General features: G+C 56.3%; 4 protein-coding genes and 4 gene segments (V, D, J or C); all 8 read right to left on the bottom strand.

The window, feature by feature from the left end:
* Positions 1-23,687, bottom strand: part of LOC133221697 (pre-B lymphocyte protein 3-like) — a 157,787-nt gene extending 134,100 nt beyond the window's left edge. Inside the window, exons 1-2 of one of the 2 annotated variants that reach the window (XR_009728051.1) lie at positions 23,494-23,687; positions 22,783-23,270 (exon numbers count right to left, since the gene is read on the bottom strand). Coding sequence is in view for 1 of the 2 variants with exons in the window: in XM_061370810.1 (XP_061226794.1) it covers positions 22,942-23,270; positions 23,494-23,542 (378 nt within the window). In the remaining variant the exon portion in view is untranslated. Of the gene's footprint in view, positions 1-22,566; positions 23,271-23,493 lie in introns of those variants that run through there. The other variant, XM_061370810.1, reaches the window with a different exon arrangement.
* On the bottom strand, positions 1,816-6,940 carry LOC133221675 (immunoglobulin lambda-1 light chain-like). Its single transcript, XM_061370773.1, has 4 exons — positions 6,795-6,940; positions 6,374-6,662; positions 3,783-3,817; positions 1,816-2,308 (listed from the first exon to the last, which is right to left on the bottom strand). Exons 1-4 carry the CDS (start codon positions 6,838-6,840, stop codon positions 1,986-1,988), a joined length of 693 nt encoding a protein of 230 aa, XP_061226757.1. The 5' UTR covers positions 6,841-6,940; the 3' UTR covers positions 1,816-1,985.
* On the bottom strand, positions 8,762-9,421 carry LOC133221755 (Ig lambda chain V-1 region-like). The segment is given in 2 exon segments: positions 8,762-9,147; positions 9,281-9,421. Coding segments are annotated over 2 exon segments (432 nt in total).
* LOC133221754 (uncharacterized) lies at positions 10,439-13,482 on the bottom strand. Its single transcript, XM_061370930.1, has 4 exons — positions 13,399-13,482; positions 12,168-12,856; positions 11,963-12,081; positions 10,439-11,039 (listed from the first exon to the last, which is right to left on the bottom strand). Exons 1-4 carry the CDS (start codon positions 13,480-13,482, stop codon positions 10,633-10,635), a joined length of 1,299 nt encoding a protein of 432 aa, XP_061226914.1. The 3' UTR covers positions 10,439-10,632.
* LOC133221753 (Ig lambda chain V-1 region-like) lies at positions 13,665-14,171 on the bottom strand. The segment is given in 1 exon segment: positions 13,665-14,171. A coding segment is annotated over 1 exon segment (492 nt).
* Positions 14,526-16,880, bottom strand: LOC133221674 (Ig lambda chain V-1 region-like). The segment is given in 2 exon segments: positions 14,526-15,317; positions 16,784-16,880. Coding segments are annotated over 2 exon segments (393 nt in total).
* LOC133221673 (Ig lambda chain V-1 region-like) lies at positions 18,440-19,078 on the bottom strand. The segment is given in 2 exon segments: positions 18,440-18,873; positions 19,000-19,078. Coding segments are annotated over 2 exon segments (465 nt in total).
* On the bottom strand, positions 19,587-22,001 carry LOC133221752 (vacuolar protein sorting-associated protein 29-like). Its single transcript, XM_061370929.1, has 4 exons — positions 21,678-22,001; positions 21,338-21,631; positions 20,589-20,824; positions 19,587-20,038 (listed from the first exon to the last, which is right to left on the bottom strand). Exons 1-4 carry the CDS (start codon positions 21,999-22,001, stop codon positions 19,921-19,923), a joined length of 972 nt encoding a protein of 323 aa, XP_061226913.1. The 3' UTR covers positions 19,587-19,920.
* Positions 23,688-27,493: the final 3,806 nt, after the last annotated feature.

Here is a 27,493-nt window from a genome sequence, read left to right as displayed (position 1 = left end):
TGCTCGGGGCTCCTGGGGACAGCTCGTGCTGTGGAGGGCAAAATGCCTGGTGCAGCCAGGAAACCCCAGTGGCCCTGGAGTGGGTGCAGGGGACAGAGGCTGGGCAGGGGGGAACGGTTTGGGCATGGGGACATGGGGACAGCATGGAGTGGGGAGCTGCTGTCTCCAGTAGCAATAGGGAGGGATGGGGACAGGGATGGGGATGCTGGTGGAGCAGAGAGCCTCAGGCTGAGACTGCAGGCCCAGGGCTGGCTGGAGAACTGTGTCACCTGCAGAAATGCAGGCTGGAAAAGCACCTTATCAGGGTAAACAGCAGCATCTTCCCACCAGAATAAAGTCTTCTGAACTGTTAATCCACTGTGTTGCCATTGCTGGGATGCCCCCAACAGCACTGGAGGACATGGGGCTCCTTTTGCGAGCAGCAGAACCACTGCTTTGTTCAGGCCACCCACCCTGTCCTGTCCACGTGAGCAAGAGATGGCTGAAAGAAGCTTAATTCTACTCCAAGTTCCTCTTTGGTACTTGCTTTCCTGGCAGGCTTGGAGTCGGTGCTGCAGTGCTTGCTCCCTGGAAGGTTCCATACCCTTAGACATTTTGCCAGACAAGGAGCAATGCAGAGAGAAGAAACTGCCCCTTTGGATCTTGTCCCATAGAGTTTGAGTTTGGCAGATTTTTTGGTTTCATTTTGGCTTCATTTCATGATAAACCCACAAGCGGCTGCTGAACGATTGAGTGAAAAAAGAGCATTAAAGAGCTGGGGTGGGCAGCTCCATCAGAGCTTTCTGGGGTGGATGGAGGCGTCAGGGTGGGTAGGATGGGTGGAGGCACTGGGGTGGATGGGATAGATGGACACAGCAGAGGAGAGCTCTGGAGCCCCGAACACAAGGGGGACATGGAGCTTTTGGAGAGAGTCCAGAGGAGGCCACCGAGATGCTGCGAGAGCTGGAGCAGCTCTGGTCAAGACAAGCTGAGAGCTGGGATCTGGGGAGACCTTATTGTGGCCTTCTGGTACTTAAATAGGGCCTGTAAGAGAGATGGGGACAAGGCTTTCAGCAGGCCCTGGTGCATTAGGACAGAAGGTAATGGTTTTAAACTAAATGAGGGTAGATTAGGCGAGATATGAGGAATACATTTTTAATGATGAGGGTGATGAAACACTGGAACAGGTTGTCCAGAGAGGTTATAGATGCCTCATCCCTGGAAACATTCAAGGCTATGCTGGAACAGGGCTTTCTTTAAGCAACCTGTCTGAGGTGCAGATGCCCCTGCTCATGGCAGGGGTGTGACTGGATGACCTGTAAAGGTCCCTTCCAACCCAAACCATTTTGTGATTCTATGAGACTCTGTCACCAGAAATGGCTGCAGGGACACAGTTTCCCCTTGCACAGGATGCAAGGGACAGACTGGTGCATGTGCATGACTGGCGGCTACACCGGCACCCCCATCCTTGTGGACACAGTGATGACAGAGGAAAGAGGGACACAGCCAGGGCTGGTGGCAAAGGGACATGGCTGTCCATGGCATGTCCCACCGCAAGCCATACATCCCTGCAAGGGACCTGGCACCCAGAGGCCAGCAGGCAAGGGATGAGAATGGCACAGCCAGGGCCATGTGCTTGCTGCTGGGCTGGGGGTTTAGATTAGGCTGCTGCCACAGGCTGCTCATCCCCTGGTCCCAGCAGTGCCGGGGGGTTCATTGGGGTTCCCAGGGGGGAGCAAGAGCTGCAAGGAGCCCCAGCACTATGTGTATGTGTTCCCATCCCACCCTCCTCCGTACCGGTGCCCCTGGAGGCGTGAAAGGACACAGAGACAGGGATGCTGAGGCAGCGCTAGTTCAGTGTCGGTGTTTATTTGTGGGACACTCAGGGTGGGGGGACAGGAACAGGGCACTGGGGGACATCCGCAGCAGGGAGAGAACCGCTGCCCCTCATGGTGGGGAAGGGGGGGGCACGAGGGTGCGCAGGGAACAGGGACATCCCAGTGGGGTTAGGAGCACTGGGATCTATTCAGGATCTTCTCTACATCTCCAGCCTCGTGCGTGACCTTGCAGGCATAGGTTTCGTGGCTCTTATAGTCAGAGGCACCCAGGGTCAGGTAGCTGCTGGCCAAGTACTTGTTGTTGGCCTGCCGCACCGCCTTGCTGGTGTCGGCCCCAGTGCTGATGGTTTTGCCATCAGCCGTCCAGGTCACCTGCATGGAGCTGGGGTAGAAGTCTCCCAACAGACACACTATGGTGGCTTTGCCCTCAGACTCGATCTGCTCACTGGGTGGTGGGAAGAGGTACACAGTGGGGGACGTCTTGGGCTGGCCTGTGAGGGAGAGAACGTTGAGGAGTCAGAGGGGGCTTTGTGCCCCCCACAACCCCCTGCCTGCCTGCACTGCACAGAGACCCCCCACTTCCCCCACCACTGACAGTTCATCGTCTATAACTCTAATGTATTTGCATTGGGGTACAGCTATATTTTTATAGTGTTGCATATATAAACATGTATAAGCACACATATATACACATATTTCATATATGTATAACATGCATTTTATACATATATGTGTGTATTGTACATATGTGTGTGTATTGTACATATATAAAATATATAGTTATATAAATGTATGTATAATTACATACCATGTATAATATACAGTTATGCATGTGTACATATTCATATATAAAACCCATGTTACATATCTACTATATAAGTATATATAAATATACATAGCATACTATATAAAAGTATATGTCTTATATATATTGTATACCTATATATAGTATATAATACATATAAAACAAAATCTCTGGTTACTTGCCCTAAACCCCTTTCTTCCCTTTTGCGAGGCAATTTCATCTAAAAAATCAGATTTTTGAAGACAAATGCTCCCGTTTCCTGCCCAGCTCTGCTTTCACACCCTTTCAGGTCCGTCTCAAAACAAGCACAACTAAGAACCACCCAAAGGAAGACAGAGAAAAGATGTTTGGTCCTTCTGAGGTGGTGCTGCTGCCTCCTCAAAGCTGCAGTGTGTGTATTTCTATTCAAACCCCAGGACTCCACCATTCAAAACTTCCTGCTGCAGAAATCATCAAACTTGATTTTCTGCCCCTAATGATTTGGTTCAGGGTGGGATTTTTTTGACGAATTCTCCTAAAACTGACCCAGACAGACAGACCATGCTCCCCGCAGCGTTTCCAACACAATAACCTCCCGTCTTTACACGGCTTCCCTGGACAACGTGCTCTTTAAGAGATCCCTGACAAGTGTTTGGTTAAGATCCCAGGGATGTGCCCATTTAACACAAAGTCGGACGCGCTTTCAGCCTGCTCCTGGCCAAGGACAGGCTCCATTTTGCAGTGCCTGCACCCCTGGCTGCTTGAGCCCAAAGAGAAGCCCATTCTCCTCAGTCCTTCAGGACTAAGAACTGAGGACCTAGACCTTAAACTAATGACTAATTCCTTTAACAAAGACAAAAATTCACTGTCTTAGAGACCTAAATCTGCATTTCTGAAATAGGCTCCTGGGGACCTCAGGCACATTTCCTGGCCAAATTTTAAGACCTTTCAATTGAGAAAATACCCCCCCCTCAGTCCTCTATGGCCCGCACCAGAGCCCTCCGAGTCCGCAGGGACAAGACACAACCCAAAACGCTGCACTTAGTGCCTGTCTCTGAACTGGCGGCAAATCCCAGCCCAGCACCAAGTCCGAGCCAAATCCCCCAAATCACCCCAAAATCAACAAAACGTCACAATTTCACGGTGGGGAAGGAAAGACCGAGACGAAATCAGCGACTCACCTAGGACGGTCAGCATGGTCCCGGCCCCAAATACACCACACAGTGACACAGTGCCATGCAAAAACCCCTGCCTCATGGCAGGAGAAGTTCTGGTTCCCATGGGTATGGCAGGGTGAGGTGATAGGATGGAGATGCCCCAGTGGATGCAGCAGGATGAAGGTGATTGGCTGGAGGTGTCCCAATGGACACAGCAGGATGAAGGTGATTGGATGGAGGTATCCCAATGGACACAGCAGGATGAAGGTGATTGAATGGAGGTGTCCCGATGGACACAGCAGGATGAAGGTGTCCTGGTGGCTGGGTGCACTGTGCTGGATGTGCCCAGGTGGATGTGGCAGGGCAGGAGCAGCAGGACAGCCATATGGGAATGAATGCAAGTCCTTGCTGGAGCATCCATGAGGAAAGGGGTGGCCTTGGCCCCGCCAGCCCACTTGGAATCTGTTGGCTGGGCTTTCCAGAGATATGGCTGTGCTGTTGGCTATCCAAGGCCCCACTGCTGCAGAGGACTGCCCACCTATTGATTTTTATTTTCCTTTTTTGTTACTAATGCCTCAAAATTGTTTGAGTATACTTGTGTAAGCATTGCTATTGCTCGATATTTGGCAGTATATCCTCTTCATTATAAAGGAAGGCAGGAAGAGGTTCAGTAATCAAATTCCTGAATGAAAAGATTGTGATCTTCAGTGCAGTGGGCACATGGTCAACAAATAACATCAAGTGGTGCCTCATGCTCATAGAATGTGACATGCGTTCTTTGTGTAAGCATTTTGATGGTTTATTACTGGCATCAAAAGACAAAAGGAATTAGAGAGGAGATAGATGTACTGTGTCTTTACAGTGGGTGAGTATCTGAAGTGGCAGATCCTCTACTGGACAACAAAAATAAAGCTCTTTCAGGTAGGTCTTAGGAAACAATTTCTCTCTGCAAAAGTTTCCATTCCTCATACAGCATTGAGAAAATAGATTGAGTAGCCAGGAGATCAGTGACCTAGGCAAATCAACATTACATATCACAATCCATTTAAACTTCTGATGTTGGAAAAGCTGTTTGAAGACTGGCTTCCCTTAGTCAGAGGTGTCCCTGCCCATGGCAGGTGGGCTGGAACTGGATGATCTTAAGGTCCTTTCCAACCCTAACTATTCTATGATTACAAGTCCATGTCCCTGCCTGTGCTGTGAGGCCGTTAATCTCAGGTGATGAAGAACTTTGGGTGCCCCTTAGGCACCACAGGCAGCATCGTGCCTTGACCTGTGCTGCTGCCACTCAGGCAGCTGTGGGCTGCACTGGGGGACCACCAGCCGTCATCCTGCCACACCACGGCTGTGGCCAGGGGAAATGGGGATCACTGTAGACAGTATGTGTGGGAGTAAACTTCATAAATAAACTTCCTTTCCTTTCCTTTCCTTTCCTTTCCTTTCCTTTCCTTTCCTTTCCTTTCCTTTCCTTTCCTTTCCTTTCCTTTCCTTTCCTTTCCTTTTCCCTTTCCTTTCCTTTTTCCTTTCCTTTTTCCTTTCCTTTCCTTTCCTTTTTCCTTTCCTTTCCTTTCCTTTCCTTTATCCTTTCCTTTCCTTTTTCCTTTCCTTTCCTTTCCTTTCCTTTCCTTTCCTTTCCTTTCCTTTCCTTTCCTTTCCTTTCCTTTCCTTTCCTTTCCTTTCCTTTCCTTTCCTTTCCTTTCCTTTCCTTTCCTTTCCTTTCCTTTCCTTTCCTTTCCTTTCCTTTCCTTTCCTTTCCTTTCCTTCCTTCCCACTGCCCAGAAACACCAGCACTGGCTTAGAAGCAGCAGTATGGAGCATCTGCTGAGGGCCAAGACAAACAAAAGGGGTTGGGCAGGAGACATCAGAGGCTGTTGGTAGAGAAGAAGAGCTGGACTAGAGGAGAAAAGCATGCAAGGGATGCAGATGTCTACATACATCTGCAGCAGCCAAAGTAGAGGTGAGCCAGGATGAGTTTCAGCTAAGACAAATAAACTTCAAATTCCCCAGGGAAAGCTTGGCTGCTGCTTTGTAAAGTGTTTTCCCAGCATGCTGCCAATCTCTCGGGGCACAGGCTGCTCGGCTCAGAGCAAACAAGCTCTTGCAGCAATGAATGTAAAGAGCAACAACTTAAACTCAGCCAGAAAACGTTCAAATGTCGTGGTTTGTGCACGCAGTTACAGTCAGTGAGTCCAACAGCTCCTGAGTTCTTAGAAAATAAATGATGCTTCAAAGATGTTGTGGTTTGAGGCACGTTCCATTTCATTTTTACTCTGCCTCTGGGAATGCTTTATGTATTGGGGCATAGACTAAAACTAGCCAAAAAATCACTGAAATTATCTATGCAAAGCATTTACCTGAAGCCAATGCTATCTGTGGTGGGCAAGCACTTTCTGAGCATCTTTTCAGCCTTCAGTTGGGTTTTGGTTCTATTCTAAAGCAGGATAATAAAGGCAGACAACATTAGGCTCTGCTAACTAAAGCAGACATCAAGGGCATGGCCATGGCAGGGAGCTGCCCAGCCATCAAACAGGCACAGCAGAGACTCCTAACTGGCCCCTGCAATGGCAGGAGGTTTTTGTATCACTTCCCTATTGTTTCATGTCACTGTGGGAATATAATTGCTGCCATCGTAGCCACCACAGTAATAGACGGCCTCGTCCTCGGGTTGGACCCCAGTGATGGTTAACGTGCCCGTGGAGCCAGAGCTGGATCCAGAGAATCGCGAAGGGATGTCCGAGGGTCTCCTGGTGTCACCGTAGATCACAGTGACAATGGCACCGCCAGGCACCTTCTGCTGGTACCAGCCATAGTTGTTGCTGCTCCCGGAGCAGGTGATCTGGGCGTTCTTTCCTGGCTCCACTGAGAGCGATGGGGGCTGAGTCAGCGCTGCCTGGACCAGGGAACCTGGAGAGGGAGAGGAGAGAGGGGAGGAGACGGGGGTCAGCCAGTGCCCAGGAGCACAGCCCTGCCCGGGCAGGGGGACAGGGCCCTGTGCACAAGGGCCCCATGAGGGCACAGCGAGTCTGGACAAGGCACCTGAGCCATGGGCGAGCAGCGCGAGGAGCAGAGGGGCCCAGGCCATGGTGCGATCCCACCAGCTCCGTGTCCCCACCACGATGGGGCTGTGCCGGGGACCCCATCTCCCTTTTAAGCCCCCCCACGCCCCCGGCACAGCCCCTCCATGCAAATCTGAGCCTGCGCTTGCGCCAGGTCCTGTCCGCACCTCTGTCCCCACCTCCTGCCCTGCTCCACCACCAGCCCCACACCCCGGAGCTGTGGGGCTTGTCCCTGGGCACAGACAGAGACACCTCCCAGTTCAGTGCCGCAAACCCACCCACACGGATCCCCCATCCCCAGTGTGGGTCAAGTGGCTGCAGAGCCAAAGGGCACGGGAGAAAGGGGCACTGGGGACCGTAGCTCTCGCAGCTCCACCATCCCCATGGGCTGGCAGAAGCAAACGAGCCAGTGCCCATGCTAGGAATGGAAGGACCAGCCCTTGCCCAGGCTATTGTCACTAGGGTGGATTCTTGGGTTCAGCTGGGCTGAACTGGGCTCTTGCATGAGGAAAGGGCTGGGAAAAGGTACAAGTAAAGCCCTTTTTTCCATCGCTCTGAGGTCCTCAGGTGGACACTATGTGTGGCAGATAAGCACCTGGACCTTAACCTGGAGTGGGTGAGTAGAATAGGGCCAGGAGCGGACTATACTGGGAGCTCAGAGGAGCCCTCACTCCTGAGCACTCATGGTGCTCGCTGCAGCCATGACCTCCTGGCCCCTGCCCATGGCTCGTGGCACTCCTGCCACACACCACAGTCACAGGCACAGAGCTGGAGAACAAGACCATGTGGGGCTCCCCTGCCCACTGCAGCTCCTGAGACACAAAGGAAGCCCCTATGGGGCCAGCAGCCCTGTTCAGAGCCTGGCAGTATCACTCGCCCTCATGCCAAACCTTGGCCCCTGCCCTGTCACGTTTGTGGGGACACAAGGGATGTCACACCGTGAGAACAAGTGGCACACCATGAAACGACAGGGCTGGTGCCTTTGTCCCCAGTGGCAGACCCAGTCCTGAGCTCCCGCAGCAGGATGAGGATGGGGTCAGGGTGCTGGGCAGAGCCTTGCTGTCGTGGGGGCCATAGGGTGACATTGCCCAGGAGCGGGGCTGCTCAGGGGGGCAGAGGTGCAGCCAGTGCTGCAGCACCCATGGGCTCCTCGTGCAGCACAACAGATCAGCGCCCAGCCAGCCCTGTTCTGCCTGGCAGCCTTGTGCATGACCCTGGAGCTCTGCACCACAGGAAACATCTCTTGCCATGGCTGGAAGGGAAAGCATCAGCCCTGCTCTGCAGCCAGTGATGTGTTCCACATCCCAGCTGTGGGGCTGCAGTTTGAACAGGGCTGCAGCACCCTTGGGGGATGCCCCAGGGGCTCCCTGTGCAGGGGGGCTGGGAGGAGGGCAGGGAGCACCCAACAGTGCCCTGGGTGCAAGCTGGGAGCGCAGGAGCCCTTGGACCTGCGGTGCAGGGCAGGGACAGTGCTGCAGGGCCTCATCCCCTCCCTGAATGACAGGGGATGAGCACAGAGCTGCGGCACTAAGAGACATCTGATCGGGGACACCAGCACAGCCACCTGCAGCACAGACACCAAGGGCAGGGCCATGGCAGGGACTTGCCGTGTTTGTCCTTTCAAACAGGGACTGTAAAGATTCCTAAAAGGCCCATGCAATGGCAGGGTGTTTTTGTATCACTTCCCTATTGTTTCACGTCACTGTGGGAACATCAGTGCTGCCATCGCTGCCACCACAGTAATAGACGGCCTCGTCCTCGGCTTGGACCCCAGTGATGGTTAACGTGCCCGTGGAGCCGAACTTGGATCCAGAGAATCGTGAAGGGATGTCCGAGGGTCTCTTGCTGCTCTCATAGATCACAGTGACAGGGGCAGTGCCAGGCACCTTCTGCTGGTACCACCCAACAGCATCACTGCTGCCAAGCTCAGATTAGGTGAGATCACAGTCACCATGACACAGAGACAGCAGGGACTCCTGATGGGTCCCTGTGGTGACGGGGTTTTTGTATCACTTCCTCATTACTCTTTGCCACCGTGCCAGCAGCAGCACTGCTGTCCCAGCTCCCACAGTAATAGACGGCCTCGTCCTCGGGTTGGACCCCAGTGATGGTTAACGTGGCTGTGGAGCCAGAGTTGGATCCGGAGAATCGTGAAGGGATGCCCGAGGGTCTCCTGCTGTTAGCATAGATCACAGTGACAATGGCACCGCCAGGCACCTTCTGCTGGTACCAGCCATAGTAGCTGCCACCACCAGAGCAGGTGATCTGGGCGTTCTTTCCTGGCTCCACTGAGAGCGATGGGGGCTGAGTCAGCACTGCCTGGACCAGGGAACCTGGAGAGGGAGAGGAGAGAGGGGAGGAGACGGGGGTCAGCCAGTGCCCAGGAGCACAGCACAGCCCGGGCAGGGGGACAGGGCCCCTGTGCACAAGGGCCCCATGCGGGCACAGCGGGTCTGGACAAGGCACCTGAGCCATGGGCGAGCAGCGCGAGGAGCAGAGGGGCCCAGGCCATGGCGCGATCCCACCAGCTCCTTCTCCCCACCACGATGGGGCTGTGCCAGGGACCCCATCTCCCTTTTAAGCCCCCCCACGCCCCCGGCACGGCCCCTCCATGCAAATCTGAGCCCGCGCTTGCGCCAGGTCCTGCCCGCACCTCTGTCCCCACCTCCCATCCTGCTCCACCACCAGCCCCACACCCCGGAGCTGTGGGGCTTGTCCCTGGGCACAGACAGAGACACCTCCCAGTTCAGTGCCGCAAACCCACCCGCACGGATCCCCCATCCCCATTGCTGGGCCAGTGGTCAAGGCAGAGGTGAGCTGCTGCGGGTAACGGGGGCAGGCAGCACTGCAGCTCTGAGCTGTGGCTCTGGAACGACACCAACACCAGCACTCCCCACCCCAGTTTCGCCATCTTCCACTCCTATGGGTGTCCCAGGACATTAAGGTATCCTCTTGCTCTGCTGTTTCCCTGCCATGGCTCTTGCCCTGCCAGCCCAGATCCACCTCTCAAAACCTGTGCTCTTCCCAGGTGTCCACTCTCCAGCACCACGGGAGCCCCCAGCACCGGGCCCTGGCAGTGCCACCCCATGAGCGCAACCTCTGGTGCTGGGCAAACACAGCCAGAGCAGGGGCAGCCACAGGGCTCTGCTCAACCACCGGGGCAGCCCCCGGCCAGCCCTGCTCTGACCCAGGGCACAGGGCTCGTGGCCACCTTGGGCCCAGCCAAAAATCACTGTGACCACAGGAAATGCCAGCACCCCGTGACCCACCCCGTCCCCATCACTGCCTGCCCCTGGGTGCCCGGGGCACGTTGAGCAACGGGCAGAGCAGGGTGCAGGGGTCTGTCTCCTTGTGGGCTGCACAGAGGGGACCTGCTGGAGCAGAACACGTGCTCCATGGCAGGAGCCGCCTCACAGGAACATGTCCTGCTCCAACACAGCGTCCAAGCAGCACCTGCAGCAGCAGGCAGCACCTGCGGCATCAGCGGCCTTGGGTGTGCTGGGAGTCAGCATGACCCTGAGCAGCTCTGGTGCCCCAGCCAGCACAGGAGAAGACAGCCTCTGCCTCAGCCTGGAGCTCCGTGGTGAGGAGCGTGGCCATGGGGAGAAGCACCTTCCCTGGTGCTGCACAGCCCCTTGCCAAGTGACAGGGGACGGGCACAGACATGGGGGTCTAATGGACAGCCGAGCTGGGACATCAGGCTCAGGCGCTTGCAGCACAGGGCATGCCTATGGCAGAGACCTGTCCCACCACCAAACAGGGACAGCAGAGACCCTTAAGTGGCCCCTGCAATGGTGGGGAGTGTTTGTATCACTTACTCATTGCTCCATGTCACCATTATAGCTGCCATCGTAGCCACCACAGTAATAGACGGCCTCATCCTCAGCTTGGACCCCAGTGATGGTTAACGTGCCTGTGGAGCCAGAGCTGGATCCGGAGAATCGTGAAGGGATGCCCGAGGGTCTCTTGCTGCTCTCATAGATCACAGTGACAATGGCACTGCCTGGTGCCTTCTGCTGGAACCAGCCATAAACATTGCCGCTGCACCCAGATATGATCTTCCCCCCGGGAACAGAGACACTGGGGTGGGAGAGCCAGAGCCATGTGAGAGCAAGGGACTCAGGCAGGAGGTCTCCCTGCCCTGCTGCAGTGCCCCAGGATCCTGCAGGCTGGCAATTGCCCCTGCACCCTCCCTGGCACCCGGCATGGCTGCATTGCTGCAGGGCTGGGGGTGCAGCTCAGCCTGGGGGAGCAGAAATGCTGCAAAGCTTTTTGCAGGGAGCTCCATGGGCCCAGCTCCCAGCACTGCCCCAGGCTCTCTGCCCCTCACATAGATGCTAGCAGTGGAGACAAGCACAGCCAGGGCTTCACCAGTACCATGGCCCTGTCACTGGAGACACAGTCACTGCCCTGAGACACGGCACACAGGGAAGAGCATGGCGGGGGGGTGGGGGGGGATGGAAAACCCCAAAGCTGAAGAGACAGCACTGCCTGGTGGAGAGGGAGCAGGAGATAAACCCCACACCTCTGACTCTCAAAGGTGCACATAGCTCTGTGTCACCATGAGACTGATCAGTACTGCTGTCGTCCCAGCTCCCACAGTAATAGATGGCCTCGTCCTCTGCTTAGGCCCCAGTGATGGTTAACGTGGCCATGGTGCCAGAGATGGATCCGGAGATGTCCAAGGGTCTCTGGGTGTTCTGATAGATCAGAGTGACAGGGACACTGCCAGGCACCCTCTGCTGGAACCAGCCGTAGGTGTTGTTAATCATGAAGAAGGCAATGCAGGGCTTTACTTCTGAGGACACTTACATTAAGAGCACATGAGTAGACCTGCCTAGAGACCAGGAGGGAGAGGAGAAGGCAGAAGATGGGGTCACAAGTGCTGCAGGAGCACAGCCCTTCCTGGGCAGTGGGACAGTGATGGGTTTCCTGTGCCAGGGCCTGCAGGGCAGGGCATCTCGCGTCTAGGGAGCCCATTGGGAGATGATGTGTGAGAGAAGGAATGAATGAATCTCCAGCACACATTGGGCTGGTGAGATGCACCACCACGGAGACCAGAGACAGGGTACTGCTGGGGCAGGGGGCATGAGCTCCACCAGGGCCTTTTGAAGACCAAATGTGTCCCAGGTAACACCCTCTTCCCACATATGTCCTGCCAGTACAGCAGCACGAAGCACTCACGGCACACGGACTCTGGCCCATTGGCTTCTCTGCACCCCTTAAGATTAGTCAGGAATGTCCACAGAGCAGCCCAGGCCGAGTCGCTGGTGGGATGAGAGGGCTGGTAGTGCAATGGAGGGACATAGAGCCTGGGAGCTCACAGCCTGCAATAGAAATGCATTCCTAGAGCAGATAGATCCCTCCCCAGCCAAGGATTCCCCTAAGCCTGTTCATCCCAATGGAAAAGCTCTCAGACACAAAAGGGACAGAGACTCCCTCTGCACAACAGTACAGCAACACTGTGCAATGGAAACCATCATTTGCAGTACCCAGAGCAAGGATGGAGGTGCCCAGCATCACACACCAACACTGCACTGGTAGCACCAGAGGGGAAGTGGCATCAGAACAGACATGTAGACAAAACCCTGCAAAGGCAGAGCTGGAAGAAGTACAAGTGCAACATGGCACCAACTGCCTGCTCTCTGCATCTTTTCCAACCAGAGGAGGTGTAGGAAGGAACAGGAAGGAATATAGCAATCTTAGCATCACCATGACCCTATCAGCACCAGTGCTGCTGTCCCAGCCACCACAGTAATAGACGGCCTCGTCCTCGGGTTGGACCCCAGTGATGGTTAACGTGCCCGTGGAGCCGGACTTGGATCCAGAGAATCGCGAAGGGATGTCCGAGGGTCTCTTGTTGCTACCATAGATCACAGTGACAATGGCACCGCCAGGCACCTTCTGCTGGTACCAGCCATAGTCATAGCTGCTCCCGGAGCAGGTGATCTGGGCGTTCTTTCCTGGCTCCACTGAGAGCGATGGGGGCTGAGTCAGCGCTGCCTGGACCAGGGAACCTGGAGAGGGAGAGGAGAGAGAGGACTGGTGAGGGGGACAGGGCCTCTGTGCACAAGGGCCCCAGTCTGGCCGGGGCACATGAGCCATTGACAAGCATCACAAGGAGGAGATCAGAACACGTGCTCCATGGCAGGAGCCGCCTCACAGGAACATGTCCTGCTCCAACACAGCATCCAAGCAGCACCTGCAGCAGCAGGCAGCACCTGTGGCATCAGCGGCCTTGGGTGTGCTGGGAGTCAGCATGACCCTGAGCAGCTCTGGTGCCCCAGCCAGCACAGGAGAAGACAGCCTCTGCCTCAGCCTGGAGCTCCGTGGTGAGGAGCATGGCCATGGGGAGAAGCACCTTCCCTGGTGCTGCACAGCCCCTTGCCAAGTGACAGGGGACGGGCACAGACATGGGGGTCTAATGGACAGCCGAGCTGGGACATCAGGCTCAGGCGCTTGCAGCACAGGGCATGGCTATGGCAGAGACCTGTCCCACCACCAAACAGGGGCAGCAGAGACTCCTAACTGGCTCCTGCAATGCAGGAAGGTTTTTGTATCACTTCCCTATTGCTCCATTTCACCACGTCAGCATTAGTACTGCTGTCGTACCTCCCATAGTTGTAGATGGCCACATCCTCGTCTTGGATCCCAGTGATGGTTAACATGCCCCTGGTGTCACACCTGGACCCAGAGAATCACGAAAGGATGCCCAAGGGTCTCCTGCTGCTCTCATAGATCACAGTGACAGGGGCAGTGCCAGGCACCTTCTGCTGGTACCACCCAACAGCATCACTGCTGCCAAGCTCAGATTAGGTGGGGTCACGGTAGGGACCTGCCCAACCATAAGTCAGGGACAGCAGAGACTCCTGACAGGTCCCTGTGGTGACGGGGGTTTTTGTGTCACTTCCTCATTTCTCTTTGCCACCGTGCCAGCAGCAGCACTGCTGTCATAGCTCCCACAGTAATAGACGGCCTCGTCCTCGGGTTGGACCCCAGTGATGGTTAACGTGGCTGTGGAGCCGGACTTGGATCCAGAGAATCGCGAAGGGATGTCCGAGGGTCTCTTGTTGTTATCATAGATCACAGTGACAATGGCACCGCCAGGCACCTTCTGCTGGTACCAGCCATAGTAGCTGCTGCTCCCGGAGCAGGTGATCTGGGCGTTCTTTCCTGGCTCCACTGAGAGCGATGGGGGCTGAGTCAGCGCTGCCTGGACCAGGGAACCTGGAGAGGGAGAGCAGAGAGGGGAGGAGACGGGGGTCAGCCAGTGCCCAGGAGCACAGCCCTGCCCGGGCAGGGGGAGAGGGAGTGCGCAGCTGGAGGAGAGCACAGCTCTCATTCAGGCAGGTGTTTGCTCTGCCTCTATGCTTTCCTTTTAACCAAAACCTAATTATTCAAACTTACACCTAAACAATGACTGAGTGTGACAGATGAACAAAGAAGGTGGAGTTTAAAGCTCATGCTGTCCATAAGAGATTGTGGTCAAGTTCCCAGGGCCACTGTGTGGTTTGTGTCAATAATTAATACGTGGCTGTTTGGTCTCTTTTTCAGGACATCGAAACAAAAGACACATGGAGGAGCAAGGTCTAAATCTGTTGCAATTTTTCAGCACAAGGGAAGGAACCGTCAACAAAGTGTTGTTACTACAAACACCATCCGTCAGTTTCTTCTAACTGATGTATGACAACCAAGTGATTCATAAGCATACACACAGGTACGGCAAAGACCAGAGCCACTGCAAGACAGGGGCAGAAATAACCAAATAGGACTCTAAGTAGTGTGAGAGAACATCTCAGCTGCATGTGCCCCATTGTGTCTGCAGGAAAAATGCTCCGACTCCCTCCTGTCCATGGTCGCAGGCACATTTTGGGAGCGGGGCCCAGCTGAACACATCCCAGCAGAAAGGCAGCTCTGGCATCAGCAGGAGGACATGGCCCTCAGTAGCAAGAGGCAGCAGGGTGGCAGAAGGTGCCACGCTATAAATACTGTGGGGAGGAGGACAACGGTCCCAAGCCACAGAGTAACCCCTCCAATTCATTGGGACAGGAAAGGGAGGACGTTCACAGCTCTGGCTGTGCAGAGGGGACAGGAACTTGCCTCAGCCCCACAGCCAAAGCTCTGCTCAGCCAGGACAAAGAGGGTCACAAACCTCCCCCTGATCTTGGAGTATGCATCTCACTTTCTACTACTCATTGCCAGCAGACACCATAGCTGCTGCTGCTGTCCCAGCTCCCACAGTAATAGACGGCCTCGTCCTCGGGTTGGACCCCAGTGATGGTTAACGTGGCCGTGGAGCCAGAGCTGGATCCGGAGAATCGTGAAGGGATGCCCGAGGGTCTGTTGGTGTCCTTATAGATCACAGTGACAATGGCACCGCCAGGCACCTTCTGCTGGTACCAGCCATACCAGTTGCTGCCCCCGGAGCAGGTGATCTGGGCGTTCTTTCCTGGCTCCACTGAGAGCGATGGGGGCTGAGTCAGCGCTGCCTGGACCAGGGAACCTGGAGAGGGAGAGGAGAGAGAGGACTGTGCAGGGGGACAGGGCCCCTGTGCACAAAGCTCCTTAAGGGCACAGAGAGGCCCCAGCTCCACAGACAGAGCTCAAGGAGTGAGCCCTTCTACCAGAAGCAAGAGGACATACCCGACAGCAGCATGAAGAGGGAGGCAGACAAAAGGCACACATGTCTTTTGCAGGACACACACAGGCACAGGGTCACATCCTGCACGGTTCGGTATAACCAGAAGGACATTCACAGACATGGCCATGCAGAGGGGACATGAAGCTGTGCAGGACAACAGCCAGCTCCCCAGGGAGGGAGAAGCATAGAGACCCTCCTCTATAGCTCACTTTCACATCTGTCTGTACCATAACAAGAGCACCAGTGCTGCTGTCATAGCTCCCACAGTAATAGACGGCCTCGTCCTCGGGTTGGACCCCAGTGATGGTTAACGTGGCCGTGGAGCCAGACTGAGATCCAGAGAATCGCGAAGGGATGTCCGAGGGTCTCTTGTTGCTACCATAGATCACAGTGACAATGGCACCGCCAGGTACCTTCTGCTGGTACCAGCCATAGTTGTTGCTGCTCCCGGAGCAGGTGATCTGGGCGTTCTTTCCTGGCTCCACTGAGAGCGATGGGGGCTGAGTCAGCACTGCCTGGACCAGGGAACCTGGAGAGGGAGAGGAGAGAGGGGACTGTGCAGGGGGACAGGGCCCCTGTGCACAAAGCTCCTTAAGGGCACAGAGAGGCCCCAGCCCCACAGACAGAGCTCAAGGAGTGAGCCCTTCTACCAGAAGCAAGAGGACATACCCGACAGCAGCATGAAGAGGGAGGCAGACAAAAGGCACACATGTCTTTTGCAGGACACACACAGGCACAGGGTCACATCCTGCACAGTTCGGTATAACCAGAAGGACATTCACAGACATGGCCATGCAGAGGGGACATGAAGCTGCTGCAGGCCAACAGCCCAGCTCCCCAGTGAAGAAGGGCAGAGACCCTCCTCTATAGCTCACTTTCACATCTGTCTGTATCGTAAGAACAGCATCAGTGCTGCTGTCATAGCTCCCACAGTAATAGACGGCCTCGTCCTCGGGTTGGACCCCAGTGATGGTTAACGTGCCCGTGGAGCCGGACTTGGATCCAGAGAATCGCGAAGGGATGTCCGAGGGTCTACTGCTGTCACCATAGATCACAGTGACAATGGCACCGCCAGGTACCTTCTGCTGGTACCAGCCATAGTTGTTGCTGCTCCCGGAGCAGGTGATCTGGGCGTTCTTTCCTGGCTCCACTGAGAGCGATGGGGGCTGAGTCAGCGCTGCCTGGACCAGGGAACCTGGAGAGGGAGAGGAGAGAGGGGAGGAGACGGGGGTCAGCCAGTGCCCAGGAGCACAGCCCTGCCCGGGCAGGGGGACAGGGCCCCTGTGCACAAGGGCCCCGTGTGGGCACAGTGGGTCTGGGAAAGGCACCTGAGCCATGGGCGAGCAGCGCGAGGAGCAGAGGGGCCCAGGCCATGGCACGATCCCACCAGCTCCTTCTCCCTACCACCATGGGGCTGTGCCAGGGACGTCAACTCCCTTTTAAGCCCCCACCTTCCCAGGCCATGGCTCTTCCTTGGATCACGGCAGGATCCTTCCTGCAACTCTCTCCTCACCTCCCTCCCAGCTCCCTGAGCAGGAGCCGCTTCTCTTTCAGCTCCACAACAGAACTGCAGAGCAGAGAGCTGGGGTTTGAAGGGGACTGGAACCACACGGAGACCAGGCGCTGCCAGGCTACCCAGCAGTGAGGAAACCCAGTTCCTCCAGCTATAAAGCGAGCCATGGGCCTCCAGCGGCTTCAAAGCAACCACAAACAGACTTGGGCTGGATCTTGTATCAGTCAAGTGCACGTAATCATCCTCCACATTCCCCTGGCTGGGAGCAGCCCCTGCTACCTGCACCACGGAGTTACCCACAGGCACCTGGTTGTCCCCAGCCCTTTTGCCCCATGAACATCAGGACTGTGGTGCAGGGCCACACTGACACCATGTGGGGACAAAGGTGGCCCTCAGGGACAGCAGCAGTGGAACTGAGAGCAGAGCCCAGCACAGGACTAGCCCCATGCTGTCCCTCCTCGCTGACAGCTTCCACCATGTCAAGAGACATCTCCAGCTCCTGCCACAACCTTCAGGACTTCTGTGTGGGACCATGAGCAAGGCACCCCATGCTCAGAGAGGCAGCCTCACACACACACACAGGGCCTTTAGGCACAGCTGCTGTCACCAGAGGAGGGTGGGCATCAGCCCTGAACTGGCTGGGAGCACAAGGACCAGAGCAGGATGGCACAGGTAACAGCACTTCTCCCAGCTTACATGAGCCACACGACCAGATGCAGGACAGGACATTCTGAGGGCATCAGGAACCAGTCACACAACAGCTCTGTGCTACCAGGAGCTCTGTCACTTCCGCACCCTCCACATCCACCATTACAATTGCTGCCCCCATGCACGGTAGACAACAGATGGTCAACCAGAAGCACCCAACCATAGCCACCCTGGGGGCACCAGGATGCTGATCAGCACTGCTGCTGTCCCAGGCACCACAGTAATAGACAGCCTCGTCCTCGGGTTGGACCCCAGTGATGGTTAACGTGCCCGTGGAGCCGGACTTGGATCCAGAGAATCGCGAAGGGATGTCCGAGGGTCTCTTGTTGTTCCAATAGATCACAGTGACAATGGCACCGCCAGGCACCTTCTGCTGGTACCAGCCAACAGCACTGCCACTGCTAAGCCCGGAGCAGGTGATCTGGGCGTTCTTTCCTGGCTCCACTGAGAGCGATGGGGGCTGAGTCAGCGCTGCCTGGACCAGGGAACCTGGAGAGGGAGAGGAGAGAGGGGAGGAGACGGGGGTCAGCCAGTGCCCAGGAGCACAGCCCTGCCCGGGCAGGGGGACAGGGCCCCTGTGCACAAGCTCTTTAAGGGCACAGAGAGACCCCAGCCCCACAGACAGAGCTCAAGGAGTGAGCCCTTCTACCAGAAGCAAGAGGACATGCCCGACAGCAGCATGAAGTGGGAGGCAGACAAAAGGCACACATGTCTTTTGTCAGGACACACACAGGCACAGGGTCACATCCTGCACGGTTCGGTATAACCAGAAGGACATTCACAGACATGGCCATGCAGAGGGGACATGAAGCTGTGCAGAACAACAGCCCAGCTCCCCAGGGAGGGAGAAGCATAGAGACCCTCTTCTGTAGCTCACTTTCACATCTCTCTGCTTCACAGCAACAGCACCAGTGCTGCTGTCATAGCTCCCACAGTAATAGACGGCCTCGTCCTCGGGTTGGACCCCAGTGATGGTTAACGTGCCCGTGGAGCCAGACTGAGATCCAGAGAATCGCGAAGGGATGTCCGAGGGTCTCTTGGTGTCACCGTAGATCACAGTGACAATGGCACCGCCAGGCACCTTCTGCTGGTACCAGCCATAGGCATAGCTGCTCCCGGAGCAGGTGATCTGGGCGTTCTTTCCTGGCTCCACTGAGAGCGATGGGGGCTGAGTCAGCGCTGCCTGGACCAGGGAACCTGGAGAGGGAGAGGAGAGGAGACGGGGGTCACCCAGTGCCCAGGAGCACAGCCCTGCCCGGGCAGGGGGACAGGGCCCCTGTGCACAAGGGCCCCGTGCGGGCAGAGCGGGTCTGGCCAAGGCACCTGAGCCATGGGCGAGCAGCGCGAGGAGCAGAGGGGCCCAGGCCATGGTGCAATCCCACCAGCTCCTTCTCCCTACCACCTGTGCTGTGGGCATTTGCTCCCTCTTAACTCCCCTCCCACCTTGGCACAGCCCCTCTGTGGAAACAGGGTCCCTGCACTCACAGCCAGCTCCTGTCTCGCTCCTTCGCCATCCACTGCAGGCACATCTCACCCACCAGTTTCACCAAAATCAGTCTGGACTGTCTGCTCACAGGGTCACTCAGGTGGGAAAACCAAGTCCTGCTTCACACCAAAGCTCCATAAAGGGGTTTTCCTTAGGTGTCACAGGACTATAACCATCTGGATCAAGCTGTCCAGGCAAGTGGTCCTCAGCTCTGGTTTTCGTTACATACAGCCTTAGCCAAGACATGCACCACAGGATAGCAGACACACTTGTGTACCCTGCTCAAGCATCTTCTGCAGCCACCTTAGCACAGCACCACGCAGCAACCAGGCAAACCACAGCTTCCTTCAGCCATCAGTGCCCCCTCACTGCAAATTCCAGCCCACCTCCGTCTTGTTGAAGCATGATGAATAGGACACAGACACATGAAGACTGGTGTTTATTATTCTATCCAGTTTACAGAAGAGGTTCTATGCCAAACTACCACCACCCTCTGCAATTCCTTATTTAGGAGCATAGCAGTTTCTCCAAAGACATAGGAGATTCTCTACAGTCCTCTCTCTTCAGTTTCTTCTGTTTGGGAACCAAGACTAACCGTGGTGTTTCAGGGCTTTTTCTTTTACAAGCTCACAGTAAAGCGCTGTGGCAACCTTATTGTGCAGCAGCAGCACCCCCCGGTGGCCTGCCGCCACCTAGACTTAACCGGGAAGAGAAGCAATGAAAGGGGGTGAGAAGTCAACAAGCAAGTCGGACATGATTCAGTACTTCTTGAACTCAATTCTTTCTACTTGCACATCATCCTCAATTAGCTGGTATACATAAGCCACAACAGTGGAAGCCTGGATATCCATCAACACAAATGAAGGGATGATGTTCCTGGAAAGAAAACATACTTTGTCCATCTTCCCAATCAACTCACACTTCTTGCTACGAACATACCTTATGTTTATGTGTTCTAATACACCCAGCTGCAGGGATCTGGGAACCTGCAGTTTGCAGGCACCAACCGCAGCCCCTCAGGCAGAGTTGCCCTTTGCCTAGTGAAGCCCAAGTCATGCCTGGCTGAGACATTTAAGCTGACAGTGCCTTCAATAGTCTGATATTCTACAAAATATTAGCATGCAGCTTCTGGGAAGACACCAGAAAGCAAAGCAACTTCAAGAAGCTGCTCAGCTCACCCCTTCCAGGCCCAGGAAGAAGCCCCAGACACACCAGTGCTGGACTGGCACATGGACTAAGTCAAACCCTGGTGACAGGGGAGCCCCACTGCATCCCCAGGGAGGGCAGACAGCTGGCCTCCTGCTCCCCACAGCACCTTAGCAGCATTCTGCAGCACAGTGGCTGGACACTCACAGGTGAACACAGACATTCCGGTATCACCTATGGGCTCTGCTGTGCTGGGCAGCTCAGGGCTCCCCTCACTCACGTTTCCAAAGCATTGTAGGCTCCTGTAGCTGATCCCGGGTTGATGTAAAATTTGTTTTCATGTTCAAATGCTTCAAATCTGTGCGTGTGTCCAGAGATGAGAATGTCCACATCCAGCTGCCTCTGCAGCAGGGCCAGGCTGGCCACATCGCCCCAGGGGATTACCTGATGGCCATGAATCAGCCCGATTCTGAACTGCCCGACAGTTACAACCTTCTCTTCAGGATAATTCAGGCTCTGAAAAGACAAAAGGCACAGCTATAAATCAGCCAGAGAGCCCTCACCTACACAACACAGGTTCCTACATCCCAAAACATAAACCTGCTTTTCACTTTTGGAGAGCACAAGGTCTTTCTCAACGCGCAGACCCACGGGATACTCATACCACACCCCAGCAAGAGAAACCACAGAGCAGAGTGAAGAGTTTGTGCAGAGATCAGGTGCCCCAAGGCTGCCCAACAGCAACTATGCACACACACAAGCCCCCAGCTCCTGGAGCTACGCAGGCAGCTGGGGAGCTCCTGTGGCCTGTCAGCAACCACAGACAGACCTGTGCAGAGTCCATGGGAGCCAAGTGCATCGACTCCCCCAGGCAACAGGGGTCTAGAAAATAATTCTGTTTCTTCAGTGTTACTCATTCCCACCTCCTATCCTGGTGAATAACAGCTTAGGAACTACTAACACTGAAGGGCTCCCAAGTTTAATCGAGGCCACAGATTCCTCAGGAAGGGGAAGCAGCAAGAACATTACCTCAGCGTCCCCCCTAACAACGTGGACGTCCCCAGCCAGGGTCCGGAGGTAGTCATAGGTCTCCTTGGTGCAGAGGTTCCCTGTACACAAGATGTGCTGAATCTTTCCCGGAACCAGCAGCTTCTTGAACTTCACAGGTAGCCCAGAGCACCGGTGTGGGATGTGAAGGTCCCCTAACACTAACACCAACTCCACACACAGCAGGGGGAAAACGAGAGTTAAACTCGGGGTACTCAACAGAACAGCACAAGCCCTTCCTGCCGCCCCAGGGCGTTCACAAAGCCCGCCGAGCCACTACGGGCCCAGCAGGGGTTTCAGTCCGATACAGCCGTGAGGAAACACCGCCGGCACTCCCGGCAGCCAGCCCGTTCCCTCGGGGGAGCCAGGCCCGCAGCTGAGGGGGATCAAAGAAGCGGCGGGGGCCAAGCAGCCGCCCCACGCCGAACCCCCGGGCGCGGGGCCCGGCCCCCGGAGGCGCAGGGAGAGCTCCGGTCCGGTCCGGTCCAGGCCCGGTCCAGGCCCGGCCGCCGCTCACCATCGCGCCGCTCCACTCCACGCCGTTACCAGGACGCGCACAGCGGTAACCAGGACGTGACGCATCCTTTTTCTCCTCCGCCAAGCCAATGGCAGCGCCAGCAGCTCCCCACGTGATGTCGGCGCCCATGGATGGGTCCTAACGCCCGCCCGTGTGCCCGCTGCTCTGCGCAGGGGGCGAAGCGCTTTGGCGTGTTCGTTACCTCCCCCCCAGTGTTTTAAGTGAAATCTATGGGATTTTTGTGCAAAATGCAGGCTCTTTCTGTGTGGAAACGTGCATACAAAGTACCTACAGGTGTCTGCGTGGTTACACGCGTCCTTTTCCTTTCAGAAGACTGGGGGGGCTGGGGCTGAGCAGGGGCTGGGGTGGGTGGTGAGGGGAGATGGCTGCGCGGAGACACGGGTGAAGGAACGCGCTGGGGGCCTCGAGACGGCTTTGAGGGTGCTGCGGAAGGGGACAGGTCCTTGGGGCATGGGGACAGCGTCCCCGCGCAGGGAGGGCTCTGGCTCTGGTGAAGATGGGCTCTGCCAGGGATGGGTGAGCTCCATCCAGGTCCCGCAGACCCCATCAAACTCCCCCCCCTCCACGGCGCTTCTGGGTCACCCTCCCCATCGGGTACCCGCAGGCACGACCACATCCCTGCAGAGAAGCCCCAGGGGCTCCTCAGGACATCGCACACACGACACAAGCCCCGTGGCAGAGGATTAACCTTTATTATCAGGCGAAACAAACCACGCAGAAGCCCAAGCTGGATCAAGCCCACGTTGTGCCAAGTGGAGGAAGAGCCCGGCCATGGCAGAGCTCGCACCGCAGCAGGAAATCCCTGCTAATGCGCCCCAGGGCCGAGCCCTGGCTGGTCTCACACTGTGTCAGGCTGCCCAATGCTCCATGGGGGACACGGGGGTTGAACAGGAGGTTGATGCACCTCACAGCACAATGCAGTGCTGCCGGGCTAGCTGCAGCACACTAGAGGGACCTTTTCTATTCCTCCTAGAGCTGCCACCTCCCTATTAAATAACTCATGTCAGCCTTGCAAGGGGAAACGCAACAAGCTTTTGTTCTCTTGCTTCTAAAACCGGTTGAAGGCAGCTGACAGGGAGCAGTAATAGTTGCCACTGTCTTCATCACAGATGGATGTGATGGTGAGGATGCAGGCATTGCTGGCGATGTCTTTGGTAGCAGAGAAGCGGTCGGGAGTCTTGGTGGCCTTGTGCTTCTCTCGCTCAGAGTTGTAATAGAGCAGATATGTCAAGTTGTGTCCCGGGCGCTGCTGGAACCAGGAGATGCCGAAGTCACTGATGTTGTACTGGGGGCTCAGGGTGCAGGACAAGCGAGCAGTCTGCCCGGGCAGCACCAACATGAAGGTTGGCTGGGTCAGCACAGGCACAGCCCTGGAAGCTGCGCACCAAAGATGCAGTTACTGATGGGCTGAGCCATGTCCCACATCACCCTCAGCCCCAACGTGTCCCCGTGTCCCTTCAGGCAATCCCATCACCCCATCTCCATCCTCCCATCACAGCCCTGGAGGAAACGCCCTGCTGAGACGAACACCCCCTTGTACAGCCCAGTCCTGCCACCACCCCACACGAGACAGCAGCTTGCTCAGCCACACCATTCGTACCTGTCTCCATCATCCCCACCAGGAGCAGGACCATGAAGCCCAGGGCCATGGCAGGACGCGGAGGACAGGAGTCTGTTTCGGAGAGGGTCTGCAGTGCTACAGGAACGCGGGTGCTGTGCTGCTGCTGCTGAGGTGTATGTAAATGACACAGGGGGCTTGGGGAATACAGCTCCTCACGTTGCTTGCTTTGCTGCAGCCAGGCTTCAGGGAGCAGGCCCGAAGCAGTGGGGTGAGAGCTAAGCATTGCGCCCCACCACCCGCACACCCCAGGCTAGGCCATTTCCTCCCGGCGCACTGATGCACAGCCCATCGCTCCCTGCCCCAGCACTGGGGTACAGCAGCACTGACCAGCCTTCCTCTCTGGGGGGGGACAGAGAGCTTTCCCTGGGACCTTTTGCCCTCTGCCACCAATACGCAAGGGGCCTGAGCCACGCCATGCCAAGGGTGCCCTGCGGCAGCAGCAGGCTGGGACAAGCTGGCTCTGCTGCCACCAGGGACAATGACAGATGCGCCAGAGCTGCCCCAGCAGCTGGCTCACGGCAGAAGCAATACAAGGACAGTTGCTGTCCCCTTCTCCATGCAGCTGCACCAAGAATGACTGCCGCACGGCACAGGCTGGGAGCTGCCGCGGGTGTGAGAGCTCTGCCGTGGGCAGACACACCGGGGGGGCTGCCGAGGTCACCGGCTACGAGGCATTTCCCAAGGGAGCGGGTGCAGCGAGACACGGCTGCAGCTCAGCTGGCGCGGAAGGAGAGCAGACCGTTACAGGCAGGGCTGCCCGACACAGCAGCGGTAGCACCCTGCTGCCCGCGACACCCAGCACAGGCCAGAGATGCCACGTTACACTGCCAGGGGCTGCCCTCTGACCCCAGCACATCACTGCAGCCACCATGCAGCCCATGGCAGACCTTCACTGCAGGGTGGTCGCAGTGTCCTCACCAGCACTGCCATCCAGGGGTGGCTCTTTCCCTCCCCTCTGGAGCACCCAGCCCTGCTCCCAAGCTGTCCCCAAGGCAAACATGTTTGCAAGTGGCTCCTGACACACCCGGCCCACTCGATCTCCTGGTTTGAGGGAAAAGGCAGCTCTGAGGTAGAGCCCGGCCTTGTCAGATCTCCCTGCAGTGTGTCCCTGGCACAGGGAGAAACTGATGAGGAAGCACCACCTGCATCCAAGGATGCGGAACTGCAGGCTGGGCACTTGCCACTGTGGTGCCACCCTGCACTGCTCTGAGCAGGGGCACCCAATGCATTGCCTGGTTTTAGCTCCTTCTCTACAAGTTGGTCTAAAAAAAGCACTTACACAACCTCCCTTGGGAGCAGAGAGGGGAAAATGAGAGCAAGAGGTGCTGATGGGGACAATCAGAGCAGCTGTAACACACATGCCACAGAGCAGGGCGCTCGCCTGCAGCATGCATGAAGGTGCCAGTTAGACCTGATGGAATCACACAGTACCTTATGCAGCTGGACTGCTGCACATGGTTGGGCAGCAAGGGCTGTTGTGCACCTGCCAGGGAGATGTGGAGCACATGGGTGCCACACAGCAGTCCCTGCACCTGCAGCTCTGTCCCATCCAGGCAAAATTGCTGCCTCAGACTTACCCCAGCCAGCCCCTACAGCAGGCGGCACCAGTGGCACAAGACCAGCTCCAAAGCCTGTTCAAGGCTGGGTGCTCAACTCCACAAGGCAAACAGGAGCCACCCTGTGCTGTGTGCTAGGTGAGGCACATCACACACCCCCATCCATGGGTTAGACAGGGACTGTGAAAGGAAGACCCACCAAGGGCCAAGGAAATCAATCACCTCCTCCTGCAAGAAGCGGTGTTTTGAAGAACGGGACCTTGTCCATGGTATGTTTGTTACAGTGAGATACAGAGGGAAAGCATCAGCTTCACCTCAGCTCTGGGGCCATCTGGGCACCTGGAGCAACTTCCAGGCAGTGGGCTCATAGGGAGGGACAAGGGCACCTCAATGCCCAGGGAGCAGGGCAGGAGAGCTCTGCCAGGCACAGCTGCATCCTTTGTGTTATCTGTTTTAAAAGGGAGATCTTTAACCTCTACACGATGAGCAATGGAGGACAAAACCCAGCAGAACTGAGCTGATTCAAGGAGAGAAGCCAGAGGCAGCTCTAGGGGATCACTGGATGGGGGCTCTGCTTGCACAGACACAACCAAGGGGAATGGGGGGTGTGTGACAGCTGCCAGCAGAGCTCCTCTGCTCCGGCTGTGTGAGAAGGGTTCCCTGGCTCTAACCCTGTCCCTCAGCTTCAGAGAGCGGGTACCGGCGGCTGCTGGAGGGAAGGGGCAGATCCTGTCCTGACCTTGCCCAGTTGGCTCAGAGCCCTTGCCTGACGTGCACAGCTGAAGCCGCCAGGCACACGCGGAGCCTTTGCTCCCTCTGCTATTTGAGCTGCGGCCACCGACGTGCGTCAGCCCCGGGGGTTTCTCAACCCTGACAAACTCGGTGAGAGATCACGGCCACAGCGTCCTGCAGCGACTGAGCCACAGCCTCCAGCTCCGTCCCCTTGTGACCAGCAGGGATTCATGGAAGGGGCCAGCGCTCACTGCTTCTTCCTGCTCATGCCTGGTGAAATAACAGAGACACTGCATGAACCAGAATCATTTTCCCCAGATCAAAAGAACTCATCCCTGCTCCTAACCTGGAGCGTTCCCAGCACCAAACACCAGCAGACGAGGCTGTAATACAGCAGCTGGAGCCCTGCTGAGGGCCACACAGGGACCCTACCGTTGCTGGCTGTGACAGTGGGCACTTCTCAGCCACCCACTGTGCCTCCTGTCCTTCAGGCCCCTCGACCCAGGGTGACCACACTCCTAGCTCAGGGCTCACCCCCTGGGTGCAGCCAACTGCCAAGAGATGGTGAACCTCCAGTGCTGCGTCCTGATCCCCATTGCTTGTCTGAAGAGAAGGTGGCAGTGCAGGCCTGAAGGTACAAGTGCTCCTGAGCAGTCACCAGGGAAGGTCCCTCACCCACCAGCAGAGAAGTGGCAGAAGGTGACAAACAGCTTGCCTGGGAATCCCAGATGATCCCAAAACACAGTGAAAGGGGCCGCAAGCCTCCTCCCCTCGAGACCTGAACACATCTTCAAAGCACAACCTGCCAAGGAGATCACCTCAAAGCCCACAGACTCGTGCTGGCTGCACAGGGCACACTGGACCTTATTCACGTTTCTCTGCTTCCAGACTGCACCCACCTGCTGCATGAAACAGGAACCCTGATGAACCTGAGCAAAGTGGGAAATCCTGCATCCGAATTCACCTAGGGTTAAGGATCACTACAGCCTCAGCCATCCAGTGAGACAGCAGAGCTCAGCCGCTGCTTTGGGCACGTTGGTGTCACACCACAGAACCCCTCTTACATCCCAGAACCAATGACACAGCTTTGGAAAGGGGCTTTATTCACTTGGACATGGCACAGTAGCTCTGAGGCAGCCGAAGCCAGCTTGGATTAAGACCTGAACCTTGTGTTTGTCCGAGATGGCTGCACTGTGGGAGAAGGAACCATTCCCAAGCAGAGCTCAGGAGAGATGAGTCCATTCCCCCATTCTGCTGCAGGAGGAGAAAGCTCTGAAGGAAACCAAAGCCAGAGGAACATGCACCTCTATCACTGGAGGAGCCCACCTCCAGCACCATCACCATGCTGGCAGCGGCCTTCCAGAGACCAGCGAGCTGCTCAGGAGCTCCAGCAGCAGCATTGCCAGCACTGAGCCGCAATGGGCCAGAAGACAGCACACAGCTGCTCCTGATGGCTCTCCTGTACAGCTTCCACCTCCCCAGCACCACCAGTCCCCAGCATTCATTCCTTAAAGGGAGTCAGTTACAACAGCTCCTTCACAGTGGTTCCTCCTGCTCGGGAGCCTGGGGCTTCTCAGCACACAGAGCTCTTGGGCTTTGAGTCCAACACCTTTTCCCTTTTGGCTGTTGCAGGAGAGCACAAGAAACCCCAGTAAGGGCAGGGGCAGCTCAGCACATCACCCACCAAGAAC

The sequence above is a fragment of the Neopsephotus bourkii genome, unplaced genomic scaffold (genome assembly GCF_033783945.1).
Source record: "Neopsephotus bourkii isolate Nb327-2 ecotype Australia unplaced genomic scaffold, CSIRO-AGI_Nbou_v1 NB_1542, whole genome shotgun sequence".
Lineage (NCBI taxonomy): Eukaryota > Metazoa > Chordata > Aves > Psittaciformes > Psittacidae > Neopsephotus > Neopsephotus bourkii.
This window is presented reverse-complemented; position numbering and strand designations above follow the sequence as displayed.

Bases quoted from the DNA above. Each gene is read 5' to 3' on its own strand.
- LOC133221752 (XM_061370929.1), bottom strand. From the start codon at position 22,001: ATGGGCGCCGACATCACGTGGGGAGCTGCTGGCGCTGCCATTGGCTTG. The intron at 20,825-21,337 runs GTAATGTTCTTG...TTGTCTTTTCAG, and splicing joins TTGTTAGGGGGGACGCTGAG to AGCCTGAATTATCCTGAAGA. The intron at 20,039-20,588 runs GTGAGTGAGGGG...TTTTCTTTCCAG, and splicing joins GCCTACAATGCTTTGGAAAC to GAACATCATCCCTTCATTTG.
- LOC133221675 (XM_061370773.1), bottom strand. From the start codon at position 6,840: ATGGCCTGGGCCCCTCTGCTCCTCGCGCTGCTCGCCCATGGCTCAG. The intron at 3,818-6,373 runs TATTCCCACAGT...GTCACTGTGTGG, and splicing joins GGCTACGATGGCAGCAATTA to TGTATTTGGGGCCGGGACCA. The intron at 2,309-3,782 runs GTGAGTCGCTGA...TCTCCCTCACAG, and splicing joins GACCATGCTGACCGTCCTAG to GCCAGCCCAAGACGTCCCCC.
- LOC133221754 (XM_061370930.1), bottom strand. From the start codon at position 13,482: ATGTTAACCATCACTGGGATCCAAGACGAGGATGTGGCCATCTACAAC. The intron at 12,857-13,398 runs GTGAAATGGAGC...CCCCCTCACCAG, and splicing joins GCAGTACTAATGCTGACGTG to TCCTCTCTCTCCTCTCCCTC. The intron at 11,040-11,962 runs GTGGGAAGAGGG...CTGCACCCCCAG, and splicing joins GCTGTACTGGCAGGACATAT to CCCTGCAGCAATGCAGCCAT.